Source organism: Choloepus didactylus, chromosome 18, assembly GCF_015220235.1.
Source record: "Choloepus didactylus isolate mChoDid1 chromosome 18, mChoDid1.pri, whole genome shotgun sequence".
Lineage (NCBI taxonomy): Eukaryota > Metazoa > Chordata > Mammalia > Pilosa > Megalonychidae > Choloepus > Choloepus didactylus.
The window spans coordinates 76,331,604-76,357,396 of NC_051324.1; the positions used below are offsets into that span (position 1 = coordinate 76,331,604).

The following is a 25,793-nucleotide window of genomic DNA, read 5'->3' on the forward strand; positions in this document are numbered from 1 at the left end:
GCCGAGCGGGATGTGAGGCCCGGGGTGAGCAGAGGCCCCTGCAGCACCCCTCACCCCCAGCCATGCTGCTAAGGCCTTTTTCCACCTCCCCCTGGGGAGAAGCACAAGCCCCGACCTGCCGGGCAGAAGCAGTAGGAAGGATGGTGGGAGGTGGCACCGCAGGGGCGGGGGCACTGTCCTAGGCAATGGCCAGTGCATGCCTGCCCCTAACCCCCCACTCGGGTCACAAGAGTCCCAGACCTCTGCCCTCGAGGTTCCAGCAAGGAGGGACACAGGTGTCCAGGTAGGAGTGCCAGCCCCGCCCCATGCGGCAGAGCAAACGAGATGCTCACGCCAGGCTGCTGGGCACCAGCACAACGCAGGCAGGTGCAGCCCGGCACGTGCACAGGGGCTCAGGATGAACCTGCCAGCAAGAGAGAGGGCACCAGCCTGCCGGGCGCAGGGGCAAGCAGACAGCCGGCCGGTGGGCACCTGGTGTCCGGACCAGTGCACGAGGCAGGAACCGGGGTCCTTCCGGCTGCGCAACCACGTGGGAAACAGTGCCAGCCCCTCCTGGCACATGGCCGGCCGCAGTGCTGAAGGTAACAGCACGCTTTTAGAGAAGGGCGTCTTCACTGTCTCGGCATAGGCAAAGGTTTACTAAACAGGACTCAAAAAGTCCTTACCGTAAAATACTGATAATTTGTATTATGTTAAAATTAATGGCTTCTTCTTCGAGAAAACACCAAATGGTGGACGGCACCACTGCTGAGGGAGGCCCGGGGTGCTGCTTCGGCAGTGGGGTCCAGGGCCCAGGTCGCAGCGTGGTGGGGCCGGTGCTGAGGCCGAGACGCGGCTCCCTGCCACCAGCCGGGCCGCCCGGCCACGGGTGGGAAGCTCGGGTCCCTGCAGGAGCTCGCTCTTCCCCTGTCCACCAAGGAGCCTGAGATCCTCGGCCTTTTCCTGGGGACACCCCTCAACGATGAGGCTTTGACTATTACGCCTGTGTCAAAGCCGACCCTGCTGGCCAGGCGACCAGGCACAACGCCTTTGTCCCCCTTGGGGACCACGGTGGCCACATCCGTGCGGGCGTGATGTGCTCCCAGGAGGCAGCAGCTGCCCCAGGGCCGGCAACCTGGCCAAGCTCTCCGCTGTCCCTGTAGGCCAGGCTATGGCAAGGGGAGTGGACGCTGCGGCTCTGTGTTGAGGCCCCTCCTGGCTCGGCTCCTGCACCCAAGAAGCTGCTGCCGGTGACCAGTATTGACGACGGCACACCTCAGCCAGGGCTGCGTGGCCACCTTCAAGACTGTCTCCAGAACCTACGGGGTCTCACCCCAGCCTCTGGAGACAGATCACAATCACCAAGCCCCCTGTCAGGATTCACCGACCCTCCTGTACAGACCCACCCCAGCATCTCCATGCGGGGGACCCAGGCCCTCTGTGGCCACCATGTAGGATTTTATACAAGTAAGTGAATTGATTAAGCTTGAAAAAAATTAAGGGCTTCTGTTCATCCAAAGATGCTATTAAAGGAATGAAAAGCACCTACAGGCGGGTGTAGATATTCACGTTACATCTCTATCTGACACAGGACTTACATCCAGAATGTATTAAAAAAACAAAACCTCCACTAATCAATAAAGAAAAGGTCAGACAATCTAATAGGAAAAAATTGACAGAGGACTTTGACACTTCATAAGAGAGGAAATCCAAATGAGCATATGAAGATGAGTTTAATTTTGTTAGTCACCAGAGAAATTCAAATTAGAACGACACACTCTCCAAAGTGGCTAAAATGCAAAAACAAGGAAAGTACCAAAAGTTGGCGAGGAGACAAGCAACGAGGACTCTCACGCTTGGCTGGTAAAATGTAAATTGGTGTAATCACTTCAGAAAACCATTTGGGAGTATCTGCTAAAGCTGATTATGCCTACACATGCATACATGCTTAGGTATATTACACCTGAAATGCACTCTTATGTTCACCAAAAGTTGCATGTTGGGAAGTTCACAGCAGAACTAACCATTAAAGAACCGGAGGCCACCTAAATGCCCATCTCCAGCAGAAGGAGACATACGTCATGATACATTCACACTAAGGATACACTATACCATGAGAATAAACAACCCACAACTACACTAACAACGTGGGTAAGTCTCACACACAAATGGGAGCAAGAGAATCATTCACAACTCCAGACTGTACAATTCCTCATATACAAAGTCTAAAAATAGGCCAAATGAATCTATGCCATTAGACATCAGGGGAGTGGTCGGCCTGAGGGGTGGGAGGTGACCAATGAGCACAAGAAGAGGTCTGGGGGGAAACAAGGGAGAAGATGGCGGCATAGAGAAGAGTGAAAGTTAGTTAGTCCCCCCAGAGCAACTAATAAAAAGCCAGGAACAACTACTAAAAGATCTGGAATAACTGCTGGGAGACAGCCGTGACTGTCCACACATCGTGCAACAACCTGAACTGGGAGAAATGCCCGAGACTGCAGCATAAAATCTGTAAGTAAAAACTGTGGACCTGAACCGAGAGCCCCTCCCTCATGGCAGCCTGAACTGCAAAGCCTCGCTGTGCTAGAGAGCAGCACTCTCTGAACAAGCAAATATACCTCAGCCCAGCTCCAACTGGGTTTTAATTAGCAAATGTTAACTGCTCAATACAAACCATGAGTCCCCAAAAAGCAGACAGAGGCTTTTGGTGATGACTGACATTGGAGAGTCAGGGGACGTATCTGTCTCGGGACGGGGAGCCCAAAGGATCAGGTGGTATCTCTGGCCGATGGGGGAATCCGGGGGCTTACTGTCCCTTTCTCTCTCTGTCAACCTGGGCAGCTCAGTGGAGAAAGCCTCAGCCATTTTTAGCTCACAGTGCTCTGACCCAGACAAGGGTGGAGATAGCAGAGTCAGAGAAACAAAGAAGCTATTTATACGCAAATGACCTCTCTCTAGGGGGTTATATCTTCCCTAAGTGGAAAGGGGTGGGGCCCAGCTCTACTACCCGCCTTCCATTCAGAACAAGACCCCAGAGCCTGGGGGAAAACAGTCACGGGCCACACCGCCTTACACCAGTCTGGAGTGACAGGCTGACAGGCACCAGCACAAGTGACCCCCAGGCCTTACAGGGTATGTCAGTCCTCTAAGACACACCATCAGGGAAACTGGACACTGAATATTTCTTCCTTCTGGGACCTGAGCCTGTTCTTGTCTGGGAAAACCTGATCGGGGTGGCCAAGTAGGTCAGATGCCTAAACATCAGAAAACTACAACCTACACTAAGAAAAACGAAGTTATGGCCGAGTCAAAGGAACAAACTTACACTTCAACTGAGATACAGGAATTTAAACAACTAATGCTAAATCAATTCAAAAGTTTAGGGAAGATATGGCAAAAGAGATAAAGGCTATAAAGAAAACACTGAGCGTATATAAGGCAGAAATAGAGAGTTCAAAAAACGAACTGGCAGAAGCTATGGAAATGAAAGGCACAATACAAGAGATGAAAGACACAATGGAGACATGTAACAGCAGAGCTCAAGAGGCAGAAGAAAACACTCAGGAACCGGAGAACAAGGCACCTGTAAGCCTACACACAAAAGAACAGATAGAAAAAGAATGGAAAAATACGAGCAATGTCTCCAGGAACTTAAGGACAAAACAAAAATCAGGAATGTACATGTCATTGGTGTCTCCAAAGGAGAAGAGAAGGAAAAAGGGGCAGAAGCAATAATAGAGGAAATAATCAATGAAAATATCCCATCTTTTATGAAAAACATAAAATTACAGATCCAAGAAGAACAGCATACTCCAAACAGAATAGATCTGAATAGGCCTACACCAAGACAGTTAATAATCAGATTATCAAGCGTCAAAGACAAAGAGAGAATCCTGAGAGCAGCAAGAGAAAAGCAATCATCACATACAGAAGACACTTAATAAGACTATGTGCGGATTTCTCAATAGAAACCATGGAGGCAAAAAGGAAGTGGTGTGATACATTTAAGATATGAAAGAGAAAAACCGCCAACCAAGAATCCTATACCTGGCAAAACTGTCCTTCAAATATGAGGGAGAGTTCAAAATATTCCCTGACAAACAGACAATGACAGAGTTCGTGAACAAGATACCTGCTCTACAGGAAATACGAAAGGGAGCACTACAGACATATAGGAAAAGATAGGAGTGAGAGGTTTGGAACACAATTTTGGGTGATGGTAGCACAGCAATGTAAGTACACTGAACAAAGATGACTATGAATATGGTTGAAAGAGGAAGGTTAGGAGCATGTGGGACACCAGAAGGAAAGAGGAAAGATAAAGACTGGGACTGTATAACTCAGTGAAACCTAGAGTGTTCAACAATTGTGATAAAATGTACAAATATGTTTTTTCATGAGGCAGAACAACTGAATGTCAACCTTGCAAGGTGTTAAAAATAGGGAGGTACTGGGGGAAAAATACAATCAACATAAACTAGAGACTATAATTAACAGAATCATTGTATTATGCTTCCTTTAGTGTAACAAAGGCAATATACCAAGAATAAATGCATATAAGAGGGGGGCATAGGGGAGGGTGTGAGACTCTTGGCATTGGTGATGTTGTCTGACTCTCTATTCTACTTTGATCTAAGGTTATCTTTCCTTTTGCTGCTTCCTAACTGTCATGTTTTTGTTTTTGTTTTTTTCTTTCTTTTTTCTTTTTCTTTTGCCTCTCTACCTGTGTTAGTTAGGGTTCTCTAGGGAAACAGAATCAATGAGAGCTGTCACTTTTATAAATTGACTCACGCAATTGTGGGTATGCATGAGTCCAAATTCTGTAGAGCAGTCAGCAAACTGTCAACTCCAAGGAAGATGTCTGACGAACTCCTCAGGAAACACTTCGCTGGGCAGCCGAAGAAGAAGTGAAGGTCCTCTGTCTGTCTTGCTTATAAATCTTCAACTGATTAATTGGATTAAATACAGCCAATTGCATTCTCTCATTGTGGAAGACACACCCTTTGGTGAATCATCAGTCACAGCTGCAGAAAATTGACTGATGATTTAATAAACCAGACTGTTGGTTTATTAACTAGCCACAAACATCCTTGCAGCAATTGTTAGGCCAGTATTTGCTTGACCAGACAGCTGGGTACTATCACTTGGCCAAGTTGACACATGAACCTAACCATCACACTACCTTTGGCTCTTCCTCCTGCTTTGTGGAAGAAATGGAGATGTCCTAATATAGATAGTGGTGAGGGTGGTGAACACATAAATATGTGACCATACAGAGAATCATCGATTGTTTACTTAGGATGGAATGTATGGGGTGTGAACACAACCATCTTAAAAAAAAAAAAAGGTTGATGATGAAACCTTGAGGGCAATATAATGACAGAAATAAGCCAGACACATAAGGACAAATATTGCAGGGTCTCACTAATAGGAACTAATTATAATATGTAAACTCATAGACATGAAATATAAGTTACCAGGATATAGAACGAGGCTAAAGAATGGGGAGCAGTTGCTTATTATGAGCAGAATGTTCAACTAGGTTGAACTTAAATCTTTGGAAATGAACAGAGGTGATGGTAGCATGTTGTGAGAATAACTAATAGTGCTGAATGGTGTGTGAATGTGGTGGAAAGGGGAAGCTCAGAGTCATGTATATCACCAGAAGGAAAGTTGGAGGTTAAAAGATGGGAATGTATAAAACAGTAAACTTTGTGGTGGGCAATGTCCGTGAATAACTGTACAAATATTAGAAATCTCTTTCATGAACCAGAACAAATGTATGAACTACAACTAGAAGTTAATAATAGAGGGTTATATAGGGAAAAAATACATACCTATTGCAAACTATATACTACAGTTAGTAGTATTTCAACATTCTTTCATAAACCATAACAAATGTACTATACCAATACTGCAAGTCAACAATGGAGGGGGGGTGGTTAGGGATATGGGAGGATTTGAGTTTCCTTTTTTTGTCTTTATTTCTTTTCTGGAGTAATGAAAATGTTCTAAAAATTGAAAAAAAAATTAATGTGGTGATGTATGCACAGCTATATGATGGTACCGGGGGCAACTGATTGTATACTGTGGATCTTTGGATAATGGTATGGTATGTGAACAATCACAATAAAAAAAAAATATGGAAAAAAAAGAAGAGTCCTGGGGGCTCTTAGGGCTCCGTTTCTGAATCTGAGTGCTGGATCCATGGGAGTGTTGGGGTTGGGAAAATGTACTGAGCTGTGTAATAACTATATATGTATTTTTTTTCAACATTCAATATACATCAATAAAGAGTTTAAAAGAAAAGGAACAAGAGACAAAGAGCCCAATCTAATAGAAAGGAAATTCACCCTGATTTCTTCATGCAATTGAACAACTTAGTAAGAATATTAAATTGGTAAAATAAGTGCTCAAAGAAGAGCTTTTTTTAGTGAAATGAAATTTTTTTTAAAATGAGAAAAGGGAAATTGCAAAACTAAGGAACAATTTGGAGACCAAAACATTACTGAATGAACAAATAAATTAGAAACACCTGGGAACAGTTTACTGAACTCAAAATTAGTGACAAATAAGAAAAGCTTGAGATAATCACACAAATGGAGATGAGAAAGACAAAGGCCAAAGCTACTGGAGAGAAGTGAATGGATGTGGAAGACAGATAAAGATGATCCAACCCAAGTATAATCAGCATGTAAGCAGAATAATGCCCTCCCCCCAAAAATCCACCTTCTCTTCCCCCAAACCTGTGAATATGTTATGCTACATGGCACACGGAATTGAGGTTGGCAATCAGTCGACCTTAAAATAAGGAGATTTCCTGGATTATCCAGGGGTAGCCCAAGTAATGACAAGCATCCTTAAAAGTAGAAATGGGGGCAGAGGGAGAGGCAGTGTTAGAGAAATGCAGTGTGAGAAAAGCTCAACCAGCTGCTGCCGCTCTGAAGATAGAAGGGGCCATGTGCTAAGGAGGAAGGGGGTTTCTAGAAGCTGGAGAAGGCAAGAAAACTGATTCTTTCCTCGAGCCTCTGGGAAGGAAACACAGCTGTGCCAACACACTGACTGGAACCCAATGGGACTGTGCTGAACACCATTTTTTAAAAGTGTAATGAATGTCTTTGTATTTTTCATAATCTCATTTCTTAAACCTTATAGAATCTTTTAGCAAATCAAAAACCCACAAGGGTTCTTTTCTACAGTGCCGCAAATCAAGTTGACAACAAAAGCTTTCGCTGGAAGTGTCTTTTTAGCCTAAATCCTTCCTCTATGCAAGGAGAAAAACTTGAGAAGAAAGCATCAACTAGTTATTTTCAGCAGTCCTCAAAAAGGAAGTAAAGCAACAGCATTCCTGAGCCTTTGTTCAATCCAGAAAGTTTTACAAACTTTTTCCAAACTCCCTCCTATTTACTCCGTATCACTCACCAACTACTGAACTCAAAATGCTGCATAGCCGGGTCTCTCAGAATGCGGTTTTGAAAGCACCACGCCCTCTCGGGACTTAGATTCAGTGGGAATTGATTCCTTACGCCCACTGCTGCTGTCCCCTTCCCAGGCTCCAGGCTCTGAGGACGAGACCCCTGCCCTCCAGGAGGCGACCCTGGACCCTGCCCCGGTGCGCCCTCCAATACCTCAGCCACGAGGCATGTGCGGCTGCGGAGCACCTAACTGTGGCTAGTTCACCCTTTAAATTCTATTTCACGTTGATTCTTTTAAATTTAAAAAGCCATGTGTGGCTAGTGGCCCTGTGTTGGACGCTGTTCTAGAGCTTTCCTACCCAGAAGGAGGGCTGCAGGGCAGCCCAGCACTGTTTGGGAGAATCGCAGACCCTCGTTCCCCGCCGGCCTCACTGAAGCAGAACCTGCAGGTGAACAAGACGCCAGGGGACGCCAGGTGACCAGCTCAGGCCCAGCCTCTCCACCTCCCACTTCTCCAACCCAGCGGACCCCATTCCCCTGCTGGGGAGCCTTGTGCGCCCTCCCGCCTGCCGGACGGAGCTGCCTTTTCTCTACGGGAACTCTCCCTCGCCTCGCCTCCCCCCGAGCCGTGCTGAGTCCTGCCACCTCTGCCTTTAGCGGTGCCCTCTCCCCTCCTCTGAGAAGTCAGACCCTCTGCCTCCCTCTCATCTCAGGTCAAGCTGTAGCTCCTTTCAGGGATCTCCCGCACCCCTGAGGGTAGCTCTCCTGCGCACGGTGTCTGAGTTTCTCCCGTAGCCTGGGCCGGGCAGCGAGCAGACCTAGGCTGGCGTAGCTCTTGGGGCCTCACTCCCCGGAGCCCCCTCTCTGGGCTGCCCTCCTCTGCTCCAAGCGCAGCACCGTGGGCACCAGGTTGGCAGCAAAAATGGCAAGACTCCCAGCAATGGGGTTCCGCATTGGAAATGTTCGTTCTGGGCCCTGAGACTCTAGCTTCAAGGTGATCACACAAGTTTCTTTCAACAGCCACAGAATCTGCGTCTTGAGAGCAGTCAGAGGCAGCCCTGAGCCTTGGAGACCTGGGCTGCAGCCAGACCCCTGGGCACAGCCTCCACCTGTCTCTTCTCCTCCTGTCTTCCAGCCCAAGTTCCTGCAGACAGCACTTTCCTCTCCTATCCTCCATTCTCACAGCCCCTTTCTCACCCCCTGCCCTTCTTTCCTGCTGAGTCTTACAGGGTCTTTTCTCTTGCCTGGCTCTTTTAAACCTCAAACTCCAGGGACACCTGCCTGGCCCCAGCCAACATTCCACTGCAGCCGTAGAGCGAGTCGGGTAGCACTGGCTGTCACCCTCCCTGCCCCTACTACTGGTGCTCCCTTCCTCCCCGCCCCAGGCCAGAATCTCAGGGTCACCTGGACATCTTTCCCTCCCGAGCCTGCCCCCCAGCCCTTCGGACAAGCCTGGACTAGTTTCCTGTGTCCTCTCCCTCCCCTTCCACTCGACCCACGCACAGAGCCACTGTCCAGGAGCTCGACTTCGGTGCGCTCCGCTCCAAACGCTCCGACTGTCACTGCCGACCAGATGCGAGAAGCCAGGCTCCGGACCCCGGTCCAGAGGGGCGCGCCGACTGCTCCTGCGCTGCCGACCCCGCTCGCGCCCCTCCCGGACTCCTCCTACTCACGCCGGGTCGGCTCCTGGCTACCCTGCACATGCCACGCGCTCTTCCCAAATGCGTCGCGCGCGCGCCGGGTCTCCCTGTGCGGCCCACCCGGGGTCAGTGCCGCCGACAACCCTCCTGCAAGTACGCGAGCCGTCGTCCCCAAGCGCCCTTGGCTTCGCACTCAACACCCTGTCCCAGCACGGTCCGGTTCGGGCCTCCCGCCCAGCCGCCTGCTCTGGCTGGTGCGCAGATCACGGCGAACGAATGGAGGCCGCCGGCGTGCGCGCCCACCCGGGACGGCCCAGCGCCTCGGACTCCCACCAGGCGAACGAGAGGGGCGGCCAGAGCCGCGCGCCTGGCCAGGGCGCGATCCCCGCCGGGGAAGGGCAGGGGCCGGGGTCGGCTCCCCGCGCGCCCCTGGGACCCCACCTCCCCGGAGGGCTTCCCCGCGCCCCTCGCGACCCCTCGCAGCCCCCACCCTTGCCGGCCGCTTCCCTGTGCCCCATCCCGGGCCGGCTCCCCATGCTCCGCCCCGGCCGACGCGCGCTCACCTGCGGGGTGGCCGTACGGGCACTCGGCCGCGCCGTCCTGCAGGCTCGCCAGGATCTCGCCCTTGCCCACGTCGCTGTCGCCCACCAGCAGGAACTTGAGCAGGAAGTCGTAGGCCCGGACCGGGCTGCCCAGGGCGCTCATCGTGGGGACAGCGCGCGGAGCCGGGCACCGGGGCACGGAGAGGCGCCTCGCGCGCCCCGCGGCCGCCCAGCGACCGCCGCCCGAGCCGGGTCCCCGCGCCCCCGGCCCCCGCGGCGGCGCTGACAGCGCGCAGCCCCGCCCCGCCCCGCCATTGGTGGGCGGCAGTTGCTAGGGTGGCCGCGCGCGGTGATTGGCTGGGCCAACCCTCCATCTCGTTCTCGTCTCCGCCTCCGCGCTGAGGCCCGCCAGCCCCTCCAGGGAGAGCACCGACGCCGCAGCCAATGGCGGGCCCGGGAGGACCCGGGCAGGGCCAGGGGCGGGACTCTGTCTCGGCGGCCAGTGGAGGGCCGGGATCGGGGCGGATCGGGGCGGATCGGGCCGGGCCAGGGGCGGATCGGGGCGGGCCGGGCCAGGGGCGGGGCCGGTGTTTACTCTCCCTCGTGTCCGGGTCCGCGCCGGGCGCACGCGGCGCGGGAGACCTCGCTTCCTCACGCGGGCCGCCTCGGGCGCCGGGAGGGCCGGCTCGGTTCCTCGGGAGGCCCGGGTCGGGCCGGCTGGCGGCGGGGTGCTTGTCCCAGGGGAGCCCGGGCTGCTCCGGCGCCTCGGCCCTGCGCCCCAGGGAGGCGGCGTGCCTGGGTGCGCGCTTGTGCGCCTGCGCCGCGGGGCCTGTCTGCGCCTGCGCGAGCGCCGAGGAGCGTGGCGTCGGGGGCTCGGAGGCGGCCGGGTGCGCTGCGGCTCGCGCGGGCGCGGGACTCCGGCGGCCCCACCGCGGGGCCTCGTCCTCCAACTCGCGGCTGCAAGGGCCTGGGCGGGACAGCGGGGGCCGAGGGCGGAGAATTACCGCACGGGGGGCTGCCGGAGCCTTCCGGGCGGGTGCGCGGGGCCTCAGGGTGCAGGAGGCCGGGGTCGACGAGGACGCTCCCGCGGGGCCTGAGGCCGCGGCCGTGCAGGAGCGGAGGGAGGGGGGCGAGCCCGCGATCCGGGACCCGGCCGAGCGCGGCTTCTCTGACGTTTCTACAGAGACGGAGCGAGTCGGCACCAGGACTTTCTCCCTGGGTCCCCTTCCAAAATGCAGCCCCCGCCGTCACCCGCCTCCTCGAAGAAAGCGCGGGCACCCATCACCCGAGTTTTGACGTTGGAGTTTAGATTGGTATCAGCGACGCGATAAGGCTGTGTTGGCTTGGGATAAAAAACGCGGAACTCTGCCTAGAGGAGATTTGATCAGCTTCCTGTGTGGACAAGTTCCTCTGCCTCAAAACTCTAGCGCTCCCCGAAGGCTGGCTGTAGTGTCGTCTAAACAGCTGCTTCAACGGAAACCAGCTCATCTGTAGAGACTGTTTTGCAACCCATCCGGGAAGTTATAGCTCTGCGTGGTAAAGCCGTTTAAGCATATCGCTTTGGGAAGAGGGTTAGAGTGTGCCTGTGGACCCATGTTCAGGATTAGAGTTAGGTCCAGATGTACTACTGTCTGTTTTTTGTCCATTATAGTGGACACATTTGCTTTACAAGTGTTTAAATAGAATGTAAGCTAAGCACTTCAGTGGGCAATTTTTGGACTGCCAGCCAGCCCATCCTAAGTACTATGTTTTTGGTAAGGTCAGTTTGAGCTTATTGGTGTTAGAGGTAACAGACCCCTTCTGCAACAAAGATTAGAATTTATTGCTTTGCATTTATATATTGTGCATGTTTCCTTACTCCTTTCTGAGTTAAAGAGGATGTTCTTGTGTCTTAAGAATTCTGTTACATTTATGATTGATTGGAGAGTCTGGCTGTGACCAGGCAAGTTAGAACTGGGTTGTTCTCATGGGAGCTCCCTGTGGTCCTTGGTGACCTGTGCCTGCGGAGGGTGAGCGTTGGGGACCTCAGGGGGCTGCATAGAGGTAAGGAGAATCTTTATGCCTGTTGCTTTAGGCCTAGTGCCTCTTAGGTTTTCCTTGCATTGGTGTCAAGACTGACCGCAGAGCAGTCATTGGGCAGGTCCAGCATCACCTTCCCAGTGTCATCAAAAGGCTTTTTGGCCCAGGGATCTGGCCTCAGCTGGAGAAGCCTGGGCAGTGGGGTCAGGGAAACGTCTGTTGTCGCTTGTTGCTCTCTAATGTCGACTTCCAAAGAGGACGGGGAGTGTTACCTTCTGTAGGGCAATGTTCAAACCAATGGAAACAATAAAACAAACGACGGTGAAATAAGACTTGGTTGAAACCAAGATGAAAATATGGCTCGAGCAAGTGACTAACCAGATGGGAGCAATCAGTGAGTTAGAGCTGAGTCCTTTCAGAAGCTGACATTTGTGAGGCACAGTGTAGGGCTCCTGAAACAAAATAACCTGGTTATCACAGTCGTGGGGTGAACACAGGGGGCTTCTGGATCATTGAAGCTTTACCGCTTACAAAGGTTCTTACTCTCTTTGACAAACCTTGATTCCTAAAGCCCCAGTCAGAACATGGGGTTGGAAAAAGTTATTTTTTTCCCCTGATTTGTGACAAATTTAAACAAAAACCTTCTATTGCAAGAAAGTCCACGATGTATGGATTCAGTATTCAAGACCACACACTGTTTATGGTCTACAAGATAGGAACAATTAGGCCGTCACAACTTTTGATTCTCTTGCAAAAAAAAGAGGCTGACCTGCTCCTCTTGGATTACGGTTTCGTGATATCATTCTCCCACAAACTCAGAAAAACTATTCTTGGAAGTGTACATAGTTGTCAGATTAATTTTAGTGCATGGCAGAATTTGGTGTAGTTATCTCTCCTTAAGCATTCTGATTTTCTTCCTTTATCATCAAGGGGATTTATGATTCATTTTATATTTAAAGAAGCTTTTTCTGTATTATACTATTACACTTTAGACGATAGTGTCACAAAATTAAAAAGTCATGCTTGTTATAAAATCTTAATGTGGTGGTAGTGTACATAGCCACCCTCCTGAACCATTACCCTATCCCTCAACCCCATTTCATTTTTCTTAAATTTATTGTGTTCAACTTGTGGTTTATTTTTCTGAACTTTCAGAGTTTCAGTGATTCAAATTTAGGGAAGGGACTATACAATTTTGACTTATAATAAGTTGTGAGGATTTTTAAAGTTTATAAAGCTTTGTGTACAAAAATAATCTTTCCCTTCAATAAACTTTTAAAATAGTGTTGATCCAGAATATGTATGTATGTATGTGTGTGTATATATATATATATATATATATATATATATATATGGATGTGTGTGTGTGTGTCTATAGCTTCTGCTGAAGTCAGATACTTTTGTTCATCACTCTCATTCATTTGGATCTTAACACATGTTGACTTTGGGTTGACAGTTTGCCTCTTTGGTTTATGACACCTATTGTTTATTGGTTGGTTAGTTGATTAAAGGACTGGTGAGGCCACATAAAAATAAAGGAAGGTCAGAGGGAGGTAAGGCAGAAGGTGGACACGATGGGAAAACCTGAGAGGGAGGTGGAAATTTGACAACCCCCCTCCCCACAAAAAATTCCTTGTTGGGATTTCTCTTTGTCTCTAACGCTCAGTTCCATCATCCGCATCCCTGTGAATCACCTGACCCTCCCTCCCCTGGGGATCCCTGTGCTGGCACCGGGTGCCTCCTTCCTGCCGGACCTACCCGGCACATCCAGCCTCACAGTGGGGCACAGTGTCCAGAAGTCCCCAGCTCAGCCTTTCCAGCTCTGGGAGGGAGAGGATGGGCCAGGCCACTGCCTGCAGAGGATGGAAACTGCTGACTACAGCTGTTTTACTTGTAACTGTAGTTGCTACTTTAGCTTAGTCCATTCCTTTACATGATGATGTAGTTGTCATTGTTATTGTAACTTTAGCATATTTCCACTCCCTTACCTGTAATTGTAGTTGTTACTTTACACTGCTCAGTAACAACTCCACCTCCCCTTGTTTGAGTCCATAAAAACCCTAAACTCCCTTCTCCCTGGGTCAGTTCCCAGGGATCCTTCAGGACTCCGCATGGTCACACCTCCCCCAGGAAGCCTTCCCAGCCTGTGCTGGGGCCACTCTCATGTATCACATCTAATTAAAGTGACCAGTTGGAGTCTACAGGGCAGATGGTGGAGTAGGGAGCTACAGGACACACTCTTCCTACAAAAACAGCCAGTGGGCAAGCAGAAACTCTAAATCGACAGTTTTAGGGCTCCAGAGACCAGGGGAAAACTGTACAGCCCCCAGGAAAGGGTGGGACAGGGAGACTGAGAAGCTGAAGCAAAAATTGCAAGCGAGTCACTCCCAGCAGTGACCAGCTCCCATCTGCCACCCTTGAGGCTTGCCTCAGACATGGAAGAGTGGGCGTGAAGGGTTCCTTCCCAGGAATGGGGAGGGCACTGCCGACTGCTAAGCATGGCTTCCGATCGGCGGCTTTGGACTGCTGGGTTCTGGCTCTGAATTGCAGTTCTAGTCTGCCCAGCACAGGGATCCCTGCGGCCACTGTTTCAACACCACTGAGTGGAGGTCAAAAAAATACACCCCCCACTTAGGGCTGCAGGCCAGGAAAACGCAGCTTAGGGGAGACGAAAGAAAAAAAAAAGTTTTTGGCATCCATCCTGATCCTCTCCCCAGGGCACTTTGGACCTGGTTTGCCCCCCTTTCACGGGTCCCTAGCCCTGTTTTGATCAGTTAAATGCAATTTTAAAGGTCTAGAATAAGTTGAACCAAGTGTCAAGGAAGAGAAAACACAAAGTCAATCAACAATAAAACCCTAGGTAAGAGAGAGAAATGAACCATCATGGTAAACACATCAAGATAAGCAGATGCCTAGAAATCAGCAAAAATTACAAGCCATACTATGAAATAAGAAGATATGGCCCAGTCAAAGGAAAAAATTAAAAAGTTGGAGGAGACACAGAATTTGGAACAACTAATCAAAGATATTCAAGCAGATGTCCTAAATCAATTCAAGGAGATGAAGGAAAATATGGCTAAGGAGGTAAGGATATGAAGAAGGCACTGGGTGAGCACGAAGAAGAATTGAGAGAATGCAAAGAAAAATGACAGAACTTATGGGAATGAAAGGCACAATAGATGAGATTAAAAATACACTCAATTTCTCAGGCAGAACAAAGGATCAGTGAGTTAGAAGTCAGGTGTAGGGACACAGGACCCAGGTCCCCCCTGCCTAATGGGGAATGAGGCCCCACAGCACGTAGCAGCCTGAGTGACTAGGACAGAAGCTGAAGGTCATCAGACCTCAGGGAAGAAAGTGTATACAGATGGGATCATAAACAAAGCATTGAAACTCCCCTCCTCTGATCCCTGTGGATTACAAACATCCATACCCCTGTGTCACGAGACTCTACTGAAACTCTTCTCATATCCTATAGAATGTCTTTGTCCCAAACTCTTATGGCTCCTCTTTGCACTCCCCACCCTTTGCAAAGCACTAACTTCCATTTTCCCCAGACAGCTGCCACCATGGGACCATCTCCTATTTGTAAGTCCTAATTAAACTCACATCTAACTCCATGCCTGGAGTGTTCTTTGGTCTTGGGGCTGAGCTGGGTTGGAACAACAGGATATCTGAAATTGAACAGACAAAAGAACAGAGAAAGAAAATGGAAAAAATTGAGCAGGGTCTCAGGGAATTGAATGACAGTACAAGGCACACAGACATACATGTCATGGGTGTCCCAGAAAGAGAAGAGAAGGGAAGGGAAAAGGGACAGAAAGAACATTTGAGGAAATAATGGCTGAAAATTTCCCAACTCTTATGAAAGACTTGAATTTACATATCACTAAGGGCAGTGTATTCCAAACAGAATAAATCCTAATAGACCTACTACAAGACACATACTAATCAGAATGTTGAATGCCAAAGATAAAGAGAGAATTCTGAAAGCAGCAAGAGAAAAGAAATTCATCACATACAAGAGATGCTCCTCATAAAATTGCTGATTTCTCATCAGAAACTATGAAGGCAAGAAGGTAGTGGTATGATATATTCAAGATACTGAAAGAGAAACACTGCTAGCCAAGAATACTTGATCTGGCAAAACTGTCCTTCAAAAATGAGGGACAGTTTAAAATATTCACAGAGAAACAGAAACAGAGAGAGTTTGTTAAAAAGAGACTTGCCCTACAGAGAGACCTGCCCTACAAGAAATTCTAAAGGGAGTTCTGCAGACTGAAAGGAAAAGACAGGAGAGAGAGGTTTGGAGTACTGTGAAGAAATGAAGATTATTAGTAATGGTAACTAAAATGGTAAAAAAAAAAAAAAAGAGAGACAAAAATAAGATATGACACATAAAAGTCGAAGGATAAAATGGTTGAAGTACTGCCTTTATAGTAATAACATTGAATGTTGATGGATTAAATTCCCCAATCAAAAGACACAGATTGGCAGAATGGATTTTTAAAAATGATTCATCTATAAGCTATCTACAAGAGACTCACCTTAGAACCAAGGGCACTGTTCTAGTTTGCTAATGCTGCCTTTTTGCAAAACACCAGAAATGGATTGGCTTTTATAAAAGGGGGTTTATTTGGTTACACAGTTACAGTCTTAAGGCCATAAAAGTGTCCAAGGTAATGCATCAACAGTCGGGTACCTTCACTGGAGGATGGCCAATGGTGTCTGGAAAACCTCTGTTAGCTGGGAAGGCACATGGCTGGCGTCTGTTCCAGAGTTCTGGTTCTAAAAATGGCTTTCTGCTGGGACGTTCCTCTCCAGGCTGCAGTTCCTCAAAAATGTCACTCTCAGTTGCTCTTGGGGTGTTTGTCCTCTCTTAGCTTCTCCAGAGCAAGAGTCTTCAAACTGTCTCTCATCTGCAGCTACTCTCTCAGCTTCTGTGCATTCTTCAAAGTGTCTCTCTTGGCTGTAGCAGGACCACTCCTGCCTGAGCTTATATAGTGCTCTAGTAAACTAATCAAGGCCCATGCTGAATGGGCGGGGCCACACCTCCATGGAAATTATCTAATCAGAGTCATCAACCACAGTTAGGTGGGTCACATCTCCATGGAAACACTCAAAGAATTACAATCTAATCAATACTAACACGTCTGCCCATAAAAGATTGCATCAAAGATAATGGAATTTTGGGGGACATAATACATTCAAACCAGCACAGGCACAAAAAGGTTGAAAGTGAAGGTTGGAAAAAGATATTCTATGCAAACAGCAACCAGAAAAGAGTTCAGGTAGCTATACTAATATTGGACAAAACAGATGTCAGTTCTACCCAAATTGATTTACAGATTCAATACAATCCCAATCAAAATTCTAACAGCTACATCAAAGAAATGGAAAAGCCAATTATCAAATTTATTTGGAAGGATAAGAGTCCCCAAATAGCCAAAGACATCTTGAAAAAGAAGAACAAAGTTAGAGGACTCCGACTTCCTAACTTTAAAGCATATTACAAGGCTACACTGGGCAAAAAAGCTTGGTACAGGCATAACGTAGACATATTTATCAGTGGAATCAAATTGAGAGTTCAGAAATAGACCCTCAGATCTATGGCCAATTGATTTCGGACAAGGCTGCCAAGTCCACTCAACTGGGACAGAACAGTCTCGTAAACAAATGGTGCTGGGAGAGCCATATCTAAAAGATATCCGTATCTAAAAGAATGAAAGAGGAGTCCTATCTACACCATATAGAAAATTTATTCAAAATGGATCAAAGACCTAAATATAAGAGCCAGGACAATAAAACTCCTAGAAGAAAATGTAGGGAAGAATCTTCAAGATCTTGCGGTAGGCAGTACTTTCATAGACCTTACACCCAAAGCACAAGCCACAAAAGTAAAAATAGATAAATGTGACCTCCTCAAATCTGAATACTTTTATGCTTCAAAGGACTTTGTCAAGCAGTTAAAAAGGCAGCCTACTCAATGGGAGAAAATATTTAGAAACCACATATCTGATAAGGGTTTAATATCCAGAATATATAAAGAAATCCTACAACTCAACAATAAAAAGACAAACTGCCTAATTAAAAAATGGGCAAAGGACTTGAAGAGGCATTTTTCCAAAGAGGAAATACAAATGGCTAGAAAGCATATGAAAAGATGCTCAACATCACTAGCTGTTAGGGAAATGCAAATCAAAACCACAATGAGATATCATTTCATGCCTATTAGAATGGCCACTATTAAAAAAACAGAAAATGACAGGTGTTGGAGAGGATGTGGAGAAATAGGAACCTCATTCACTGCTGGTGGGAATGTAGAACAGTACAGCTGCTGTGGCAGACAGTTTGGTGATTCCTCAGGAAGCTAAGTACAGAACTGCCGCATGATCCTGCAATCCCGCTACCAGGTATATATACTCAGAGGAACGGAAAGCAGGACCTTGCACAGATATTTGCAAACTGATGTTCTTGGTGGCATTATTCACAATTGCCAAGAGATGGAAACAACTCAAGTGTCCATCAGCTGATGAATGGATAAACAAAATGTGGTCTATACATACAATGGAATATTACTCAGCAGTATGAAATCCTGAAGCATGTGATGACATGGGTGAACCTTGAGGACATATCGCAGGAGATAAGCCAGACACAAAGGAACAGGTATTATACGATCTCACTAATATGAACTAATTTTAACGAGCAAACTCATGGAGTTAATAACTAGAATATATGTTACCAGGAAATGGAATGAGGGTAGAGAACGGGGAGCTGATGTTTAATTTTTGTAGAATTTTTAATAAAGTTGATTATAAACATTTGGAAATGGATAGTGGTGATGGGAGCACATTATTGTGCGTGTAATTAACAGCACTGAATTGTGGGTGCAATTGTGGTTGAAAGGGGAAGTTTAAGGTCATGTATATCACTAGAAGGAGAGCTAGAGGGTGAAATGTGGGACTGTATAACACAGTGAACCCTGCTGGGGATGATGACTGGGGTTAATTGTACAAATATAAGAATGTTCTTTGATGAACTAGAACAAATGTACGTCACTATTACCAGGTGTTAACAATAGGGTGGTTCTAGTTTGCTAATGCTGCGGAATGCAAAACACCAGAGATAGACTGGCTTTTATAAAAAGGGGGTTTATTTGGCTACACAGTTACAGTCTTAAGGCCATAAAGTGTCCAAGGTAACACATCAGTAATCAGGTACCTTCACTGGAGGATGGCCAATGGCATCCTGAAAACCTCTGTTAGCTGGGAAGGCACGTGGCTGGTGTCTGCTCCAGAGTTCTGGTTTCAAAATGGCTTTCTCCCAGGATGTTCCTCTCTAGCAAGCTTGCTCCTCTTCAAAATGTCACTCCCAGCTGCACTGAGTTTCTTCTCCTTGAGTCAGCTCATTTATATGGCTCCACTGATCAAGGCCCGCTGAGAACGGGGATTTTAACCCGCCGGGCACAGGGCCCGCTGGAGCCGCCGGCCGCAGTGGGCAGACGCTTTGGGGCGCCGTGGGCTGCAATCCCTGGAACAGGGGCTCCCGCCCGTGCAGCCCTGAGCGCAGAGGCGAGGGCGCGGGCGCCGGGAAGCGACGGCGGCTCTCGGACTCGGCCCCTGTGCAGATGCCAGCGCAGCGCTCCCGGGGGAACGACAAACACCCCGCCAGCCTGTGCCGACCCCCCACTTCTCCTGCAGAGTGAGAGCAAACAACCTGTCCCAACCCCGGAGACTGAAAAACGTCCCCTTCACAGCGAATTGATTTGCCCCAGAGCCGGGGAGGAAGAGAACCGGCAGCTTCTGTCGTGTGGAATCTGCTCCTCGGCCGGGGCTGCTACGCTTAGGCCACCATAACTGCTTCCTGAGGTTTCAGTGAGTCACCCCGGTGTTTGCATTAAAATCTCCACATGCTACACAACGGGATTCAGGGAAATACGTTTGGAGATATGTCAGAGCCAGAGAGATTATTAAAATAAACTAACCAGACCCTACAATTTGGAAAAATTATGTAGGGTGTATCCAGTTTTACGAGCAAATTTGCCTTTATACCGTACTCCAGAATATGAAATATTTGCAAGAAAAGTTTTAAAAAATATTTTTTAAAGAATTTTCTACTCAGTTAAATCCTTCCTGCAAAGACCACATTCTCTTCCAGATCATCAATTTTTCCTTCCCTATTGGATCATCCCAAAGCATCAAAAATAACAAAATAAAGCCAGAATCATTTGATTTGGTGAGGACTGTCTTTATTTTGTCTGCTCGGTGACCCTCAGTGGATCCTGGTGGGGGTGGCCAGGCTGCCTTCTCTCCCCGGGTTCAGAGCCACCTCCTTCCCAGTCCCTGCACGTGTGTGAATATTATGAGTGTGGACACTGGGGCCTGACCCCCCCCCCCCCCCAGCCAGGACAACAACGCTGTCTGGCCCATCTGTCTGTCTATTTTTGGCTGCATTATCCCTGCTTGCCTCTTCGTGTGATGGTTCTGTAGCAGAGAAGAGATGCGTGCCCCACAGACCCGCCCGGCTCGGATCCTGGCAGCGGCGGAGGTGGCTCCAGGGCCCGAGGGCTTCCCTGCTCACTAGACCCGCGTGTCCTGGGTCCGGCCGTAACAAAGTACCCGGACAGGGGGCGTGAAACGACAGCAGTGTACTGTCTCACGGCCGGAGCCCGGGGTGCAGGTGCGGCGGCGCTGCCCCTGCCCCGGGAGGGCGGCCACCCGCGGCCTGCGCCTTAGTCTCGGCCCCCGTGGCCGCGGCGTCGTTCCCCGCGCGTCCGTCTCTCCGCGTCCACGTCCACGTCTCCACTTCTTGCAAGGACGCCAGTCATATGGGTGAAGGGCCCGGCCTATCCAGTGTGGCCTCGTTTTAACTTTAATTCCATCTGTAATGACCCTATTTCAAAACACGGCCACATTGTGCCGTCTGGGGGTGCAACCTGGGACTGTGACAGAGAGTCGAGTTCTCCCGAGCAGCCGCGTGGCCTCGGGAGGAACCGCGGGCCCGGCTTCTCCACTCGCGCCAGACCCGGCCCTGGGCGGGTGGGACTCAGCGCCCGCGGCCCCCACTCCCCGGGCGGGCGAACCACGGGCTCCTCTCCCTGGAAACTCATCTCCCTTCCTGAGATCCACTGGGTCCCTCCTGCCACGAGCCGAGCAGAAGCTAGAAGGGAAAGCAACAGCACTTAACCAATTGTGGCATAAATATGTAAGTTTTGCAGATTTCATGAAAACACCACCACGTGAACCCCCTCCAGGACCAATCCAAGCCTGGGGCCCTGATCCCGCTGAAGGGGGCTCCTCCACAGAGCCCAGGCGGGACATGTGTGCCCAGTGGCCCCTCAGCCAGCCTTTCCCACAGGCACCAGCCACGTAAAAGTGTCTCCTGGGGGGGTGGGGGGTGGGGGGCTGAGGTCCAATACATGGCCCTTCCCCCTCAGCACCCTGATCCACGGCTGGCCATTCCAGAAGTGCCCCTGAACCCTAAGCACCAGATGCCAGTAGCACCCTGTTCTAGTTTGCTAATGCTGCCAGAATGCAAAACACCAGAAATGGATTGGCTTTTATAAAGGGGGTTTATTTGGTTACACAGTTACAGTCTTTTTTTTTTTTCATTGCACTTTGCTTTATTATGCTTAGCAAATATTGCATAGTTTGACAAATTGAAGGTTTGTGAACATCTTGCTTTGAGGAAATCTACCTGCACCATTTTTTCCAACAGCACGTGTTCACTTCATGTCTCTGTGCCACATTTTAGTTAGGGCCAGTACATTGTTTTTTAGGCATAATGCTATCCCAAACTTAGACTACAGTGTCATGTAAACATAAGTTCAATATGGGCTAGGAAACCAAAATATTTGTATGACTCACTTAATGCCCATCACAGTGGTCTGGAATGAAACCCACAATACCTCTGATTTATGCCTCTAGCATCAACATCAGCTCTGAAAGTGTTTTTTCTCTTTGTTTATTTTAATTTTTTGTTCAATAAGGAATGATATTTAGCTGAGGGATATACAAAGCAACAACAACAACAATATAAAAACAAAGAACAACAAAACTTCAGGTTCTATTACAAGTTTTGTCTGTGTCACTAGCTGTGATTCTAGACAAAGCCACCTAAACTCTGTGGTCACAATTTCATCAGCAACATTTATTTTGAAAAACATGACACTGGAAAGAATAAATCTCAATTCATTTTCCAATTAGTCCTTAGAAAATCCATAAGTATCCTAAATAGACAGATGGGGGCACTGGGTCCAAAATTAGGAACACTGTCCCTGAGATGCATCTTACTGTGCCCACTTCTTCTCTATGTCCATAACCATTTCATAGTTAAATTATTATAAAATTCAATATTGTTAAACATACAATAATAATTGTATGTTAATTAACTTTGTTAATTAAGCTATGACATAAAGATATTTTTATCCTCAATTATAAAATAGGTCTAATCTCAGAAATGTATAATAAATGAGCATATATCTTAATATTGATGAAATATGACATCAGATCTGTCAGGAAAAAGAAGAATTATTATGCCCATATTTTATTATATATTTTTAAATGAATTTTCATCCCTCACTCAAGGTATGAATGCTTTTCAATTCATGATTATTTGATTCTTACACAAAGATGGGAGACCAGTATAGGACTGAAGAAATATCAGAAGACTAGAAGATAAGAAAAGGCTGGAGACCCAGGTCTGGTGGCAGCAATAAATATATAAACTTGAACAATAGACATGTTCTTACTCCAAGCAGGAAGAGCATTACACTTACCTCAAATGTTTCAGATAAAGAAAATAAGGCTAACAGTTATGTTTCAATAAATCTTAACATGCACTCTCGGGTAGACAGAAATGGGTGAGGAGAATACAGAGGTGAAAGAGAAATAGTTTGTGATCTTCAGGAACCCACACACTGCTTGGAGAGAAAGTCACATAAATGTATGCACAGATGTCCACAACCCACTCTGGTCTGAGAACTAAAGAACGGATGATAAACAGAAATTGTGATTATCAAGAATATGAACTTGGTCTGGAGGAGTCACAGTTCACATCCAACAGTCTTTTTAAAAAAAAATATTTTTTGTTTTTATATCTCAAAATCAGTAACATTTATCATTTCAATGCATTTTCTTCCAGTCATTTTTCTTAATAATAAACATTTGTACAAAATTGCAGTCAGTGTATAGATACCATTTTACATCCTTCTTTTTTCCAATTTAACCTTAAGTAAATTTTTTCATGTTGTTAATCATACTTATATTTCTATTATGTTACATCTCAGCAGTTTTTGATGGATGAATTCATCAAGGTTGCTAAGACATTGCACAAATGGGCAGAAGTAGAATTAGACATTGATTTGTGTGCTCCACAAAGCATGTTCAAGTCTCAATCTGTATTCCCATGAGTGTGTAACCATTGTTTAAATAGTATCTTTGCATTTGTTATGCTATGATTTGGACTCATTTGTGAATAACATTTTCAAAGATCCTATTTCTGTGTGGCCAAACTCTATAAGAGTGGGCCTTAATTCCTAGGACTGGAGGCCATATAAATAGAGAAAATTCAGATCAGAAGAGTAAGAAGAATCCAAGAGAAGGCATGAAGAGATCTCCATGTGATGGAGGACTGTCATATGAGGATGCTACAGACTCCAGGAAAAAGTGTGGCTTGTTGATATCATTATGTAGGACTTCTAGTCTTCAAAACCATGTGTATTTGTTTCCTTGTGGCCAAAACAAAATTATCTCACTGTTTTGAGGCTAGGAGAAGTCCAAATTAGGTGTCAGAAAGGTGATACTTTCTTCTTTAAGACTGTGGCCTTCTGGGGATGACTGCCAGAGAACGTGGGTCTTTATCTTTTCCATCACATGGCAATGCTCATGGCAATGTCTTCTCCTTTCTCTTCTAGGTTCTGTTGATCTCCAGCTTCTGGCTGTTCCCCATGACGTTCTCTCTTTTTGTCTGAATTTCATTCTGCCTAAACAGGATTCCAGGATTCCTGACTAAAGCACAGCCTGATTCACTGAGCCATACCCTTCAGTTGGAAGCCAGCAAGGTCTGTTGCTCAGGCATTCTTGAGGATATGGGGCTATTTTGAAACCCATGGTGTCCACAGTTACAGTCTTAAAGCCATAAAGTGTCCAAGGTAACACATCAGCAATCGGGTACCTTCACTGGAGGATGGCCAATGGTGTCCGGAAAACCTCTGTTAGCTGGGAAGGCACGTGGCTGGCGTCTGCTCTAGAGTTCTGGTTTCAAAATGGTTTTCTCCCAGGACGTTCCTCTCTAGGCTTCAGCTTCTCTCCAAAATGTCACTCTCAGTTGCTCTTAGGGCGTTTATCCTCTCTTAGCTTTTCTGGAGCAAAAGTTGGCTTTCAAAGGCCATCTCCAAAACATTTCTGTAAGCTGAAACTCCTCTCTCAGTGCCAGTGCATTCTTCAAAGTGTCCCTTTGTAGCAAGCTCGCTCCTTCTGTCTGAGCTTATACAGTGCTCTAGCAAACTAATCAAGGCCCATGCTGAATGGGTGGGGCCACACCTCCATGGAAATTATCTCATCAGAGTCATCACCTACAGCTGGGTGGGTCACATCTCCATGGAAGCACTCAAAGGATTCTAATCTAATCAGCACTAAAACATCTGCCCCACAAGATTGCATCAAAGAATATGGCTTTTTCTGGGGGACATAATACATTCAAACTGGCACACACCCCCACCCCTTGGATGTGAGAGCCACACATTGTCCCCAGACATTGCCAAATTCCCCCTGGATGGGGACCCCACCCCTGGCTGAGGATCCTCAGTTTAGAGAGACTTGATTACACGTGGTGATCTCAGGGGAGGTTCTGGATGCCAACCCCCACCTGTCCTGGGACACTGGCTCATAAGAAGTATCCCAGGCACTGCGGGGGCAGGAGGCTGCCCAGGGCCTATCTGGGGTGGAGGGCACGTCGCAGAGGAAGTGGAAAAGGACTCGGCAGCTGCCAGAGGACCAGGGGTGGTCCAGGGCCTGAGGTCGGGTGGGCAGTGAGAGTCTCAGGGGCCTCGTGGTTTGCCCACCCAACCCTCACAGCAACCCTGAGAGGTGGGCACCATTTCCCCCTCTATCGACTGGGATGGCCAGTGACCTCCGCCCGCCCCCACTGCTAGAGGTGGCCAGGTCGGCCACGCAGCCCTGGTTTTCACTTTTGCTTGTTTTACTATTCGGTGGCTTTCAACATAGTCACAGAGTTGTGCATCTATCACCAGATTCAATCTTAGAGCATTTCCATTACCCCCCACAAAAAGCCATGACCCCTTAGCTGTCACCCCACAATTCCCTGACCCCGGCCACCAATCGACTTTCTGTCTCTATGGATTTGCTGATCTGAGCATTTCATATAAATGTAATCACGCAGTATGAGGCCTTGTGTCTGGCTTATTTCACTCCACATAATGTTTTCCAGGTTCATCCGGGTTGTAGCGTGGATCACAACTTCATTCATTCTTGCCGCTGAATAACGGTCCACCGCGTGGAGAGGCCGCATTTTGCTTACCCCTTCATCAGCGGACGGACCCTCCCGGGGCTTCCCGCCTGGCTTTCGGGAGCGATGCCGCTGGGAGCGTTCCTGGAAAGGCGGTCCTTTCTCCTGGGTCGGGGGTCGCCGCGCCACGCACTCCGCCGCGTCCGACCAGGAGAAGCACTTCTTTCCTGAGTCTCTCGCTCTGATGCCCAAATGCAAACAGGCCGAGGAGCCGCCGAGAGGGGCTGACCGCCTCCCCGCGGGCGCCGGCTCCCCGGCTCCTTCCCGCCGCCGCGGGGGAGCACGTGCTCCCCCGGGATCCGCAGAAAGGGCCGGTCGTTCTTCCCACCCCCCGCGCCGGACACCCGACCCGAGCAGCGCGCCAGGGCCCCGCCGGCAAAACCGTCCACCAGGGGCTCCCTGCCGCGCCCCCGGCCCGAAGCTCCGCCCAGGCCCCGCCCACCCAGTCCACCCCGGCCCCGCCCCGCCCACTCAGCCCCGCCCCCCCGCACAGTCCCGCCCACGACCGCCGCTTCGCCCCAGGCTCCGCCCACTCAGCTCCGCCCGCTGCCGCCGCTCCGCCCAGGCCCTGCCAACCCAGTCCACCCCGGCCCCGCCCCGCCCACTCATCCCCGCCCCCCCACAGTCCCGCCCACGACCGCCGCTCCGCCCCAGGCTCCGCCCACTCAATC

General features: G+C 48.6%; 1 protein-coding gene and 1 long non-coding RNA gene across 2 annotated transcripts in view; one reads left to right on the forward strand and one right to left on the reverse strand.

The window, feature by feature from the left end:
• The window catches only part of RAB40B (RAB40B, member RAS oncogene family), a 34,685-nt gene extending 24,844 nt beyond the window's left edge, over nucleotides 1-9,841 (reverse strand). The window contains 1 exon segment of the mRNA XM_037808687.1: nucleotides 9,598-9,841. Coding sequence (XP_037664615.1) covers nucleotides 9,598-9,739 — 142 coding nt within the window. The 5' untranslated portion in view covers nucleotides 9,740-9,841.
• Nucleotides 9,842-10,473: 632 nt separating this feature from the next.
• Nucleotides 10,474-25,334, forward strand: LOC119513670. Its single transcript, XR_005212682.1, has 3 exons — nucleotides 10,474-11,112; nucleotides 23,510-23,656; nucleotides 25,045-25,334. It is a non-coding gene; the product is annotated as an uncharacterized LOC119513670 (long non-coding RNA).
• The last annotated feature ends 459 nt before the right edge of the window (nucleotides 25,335-25,793 follow it).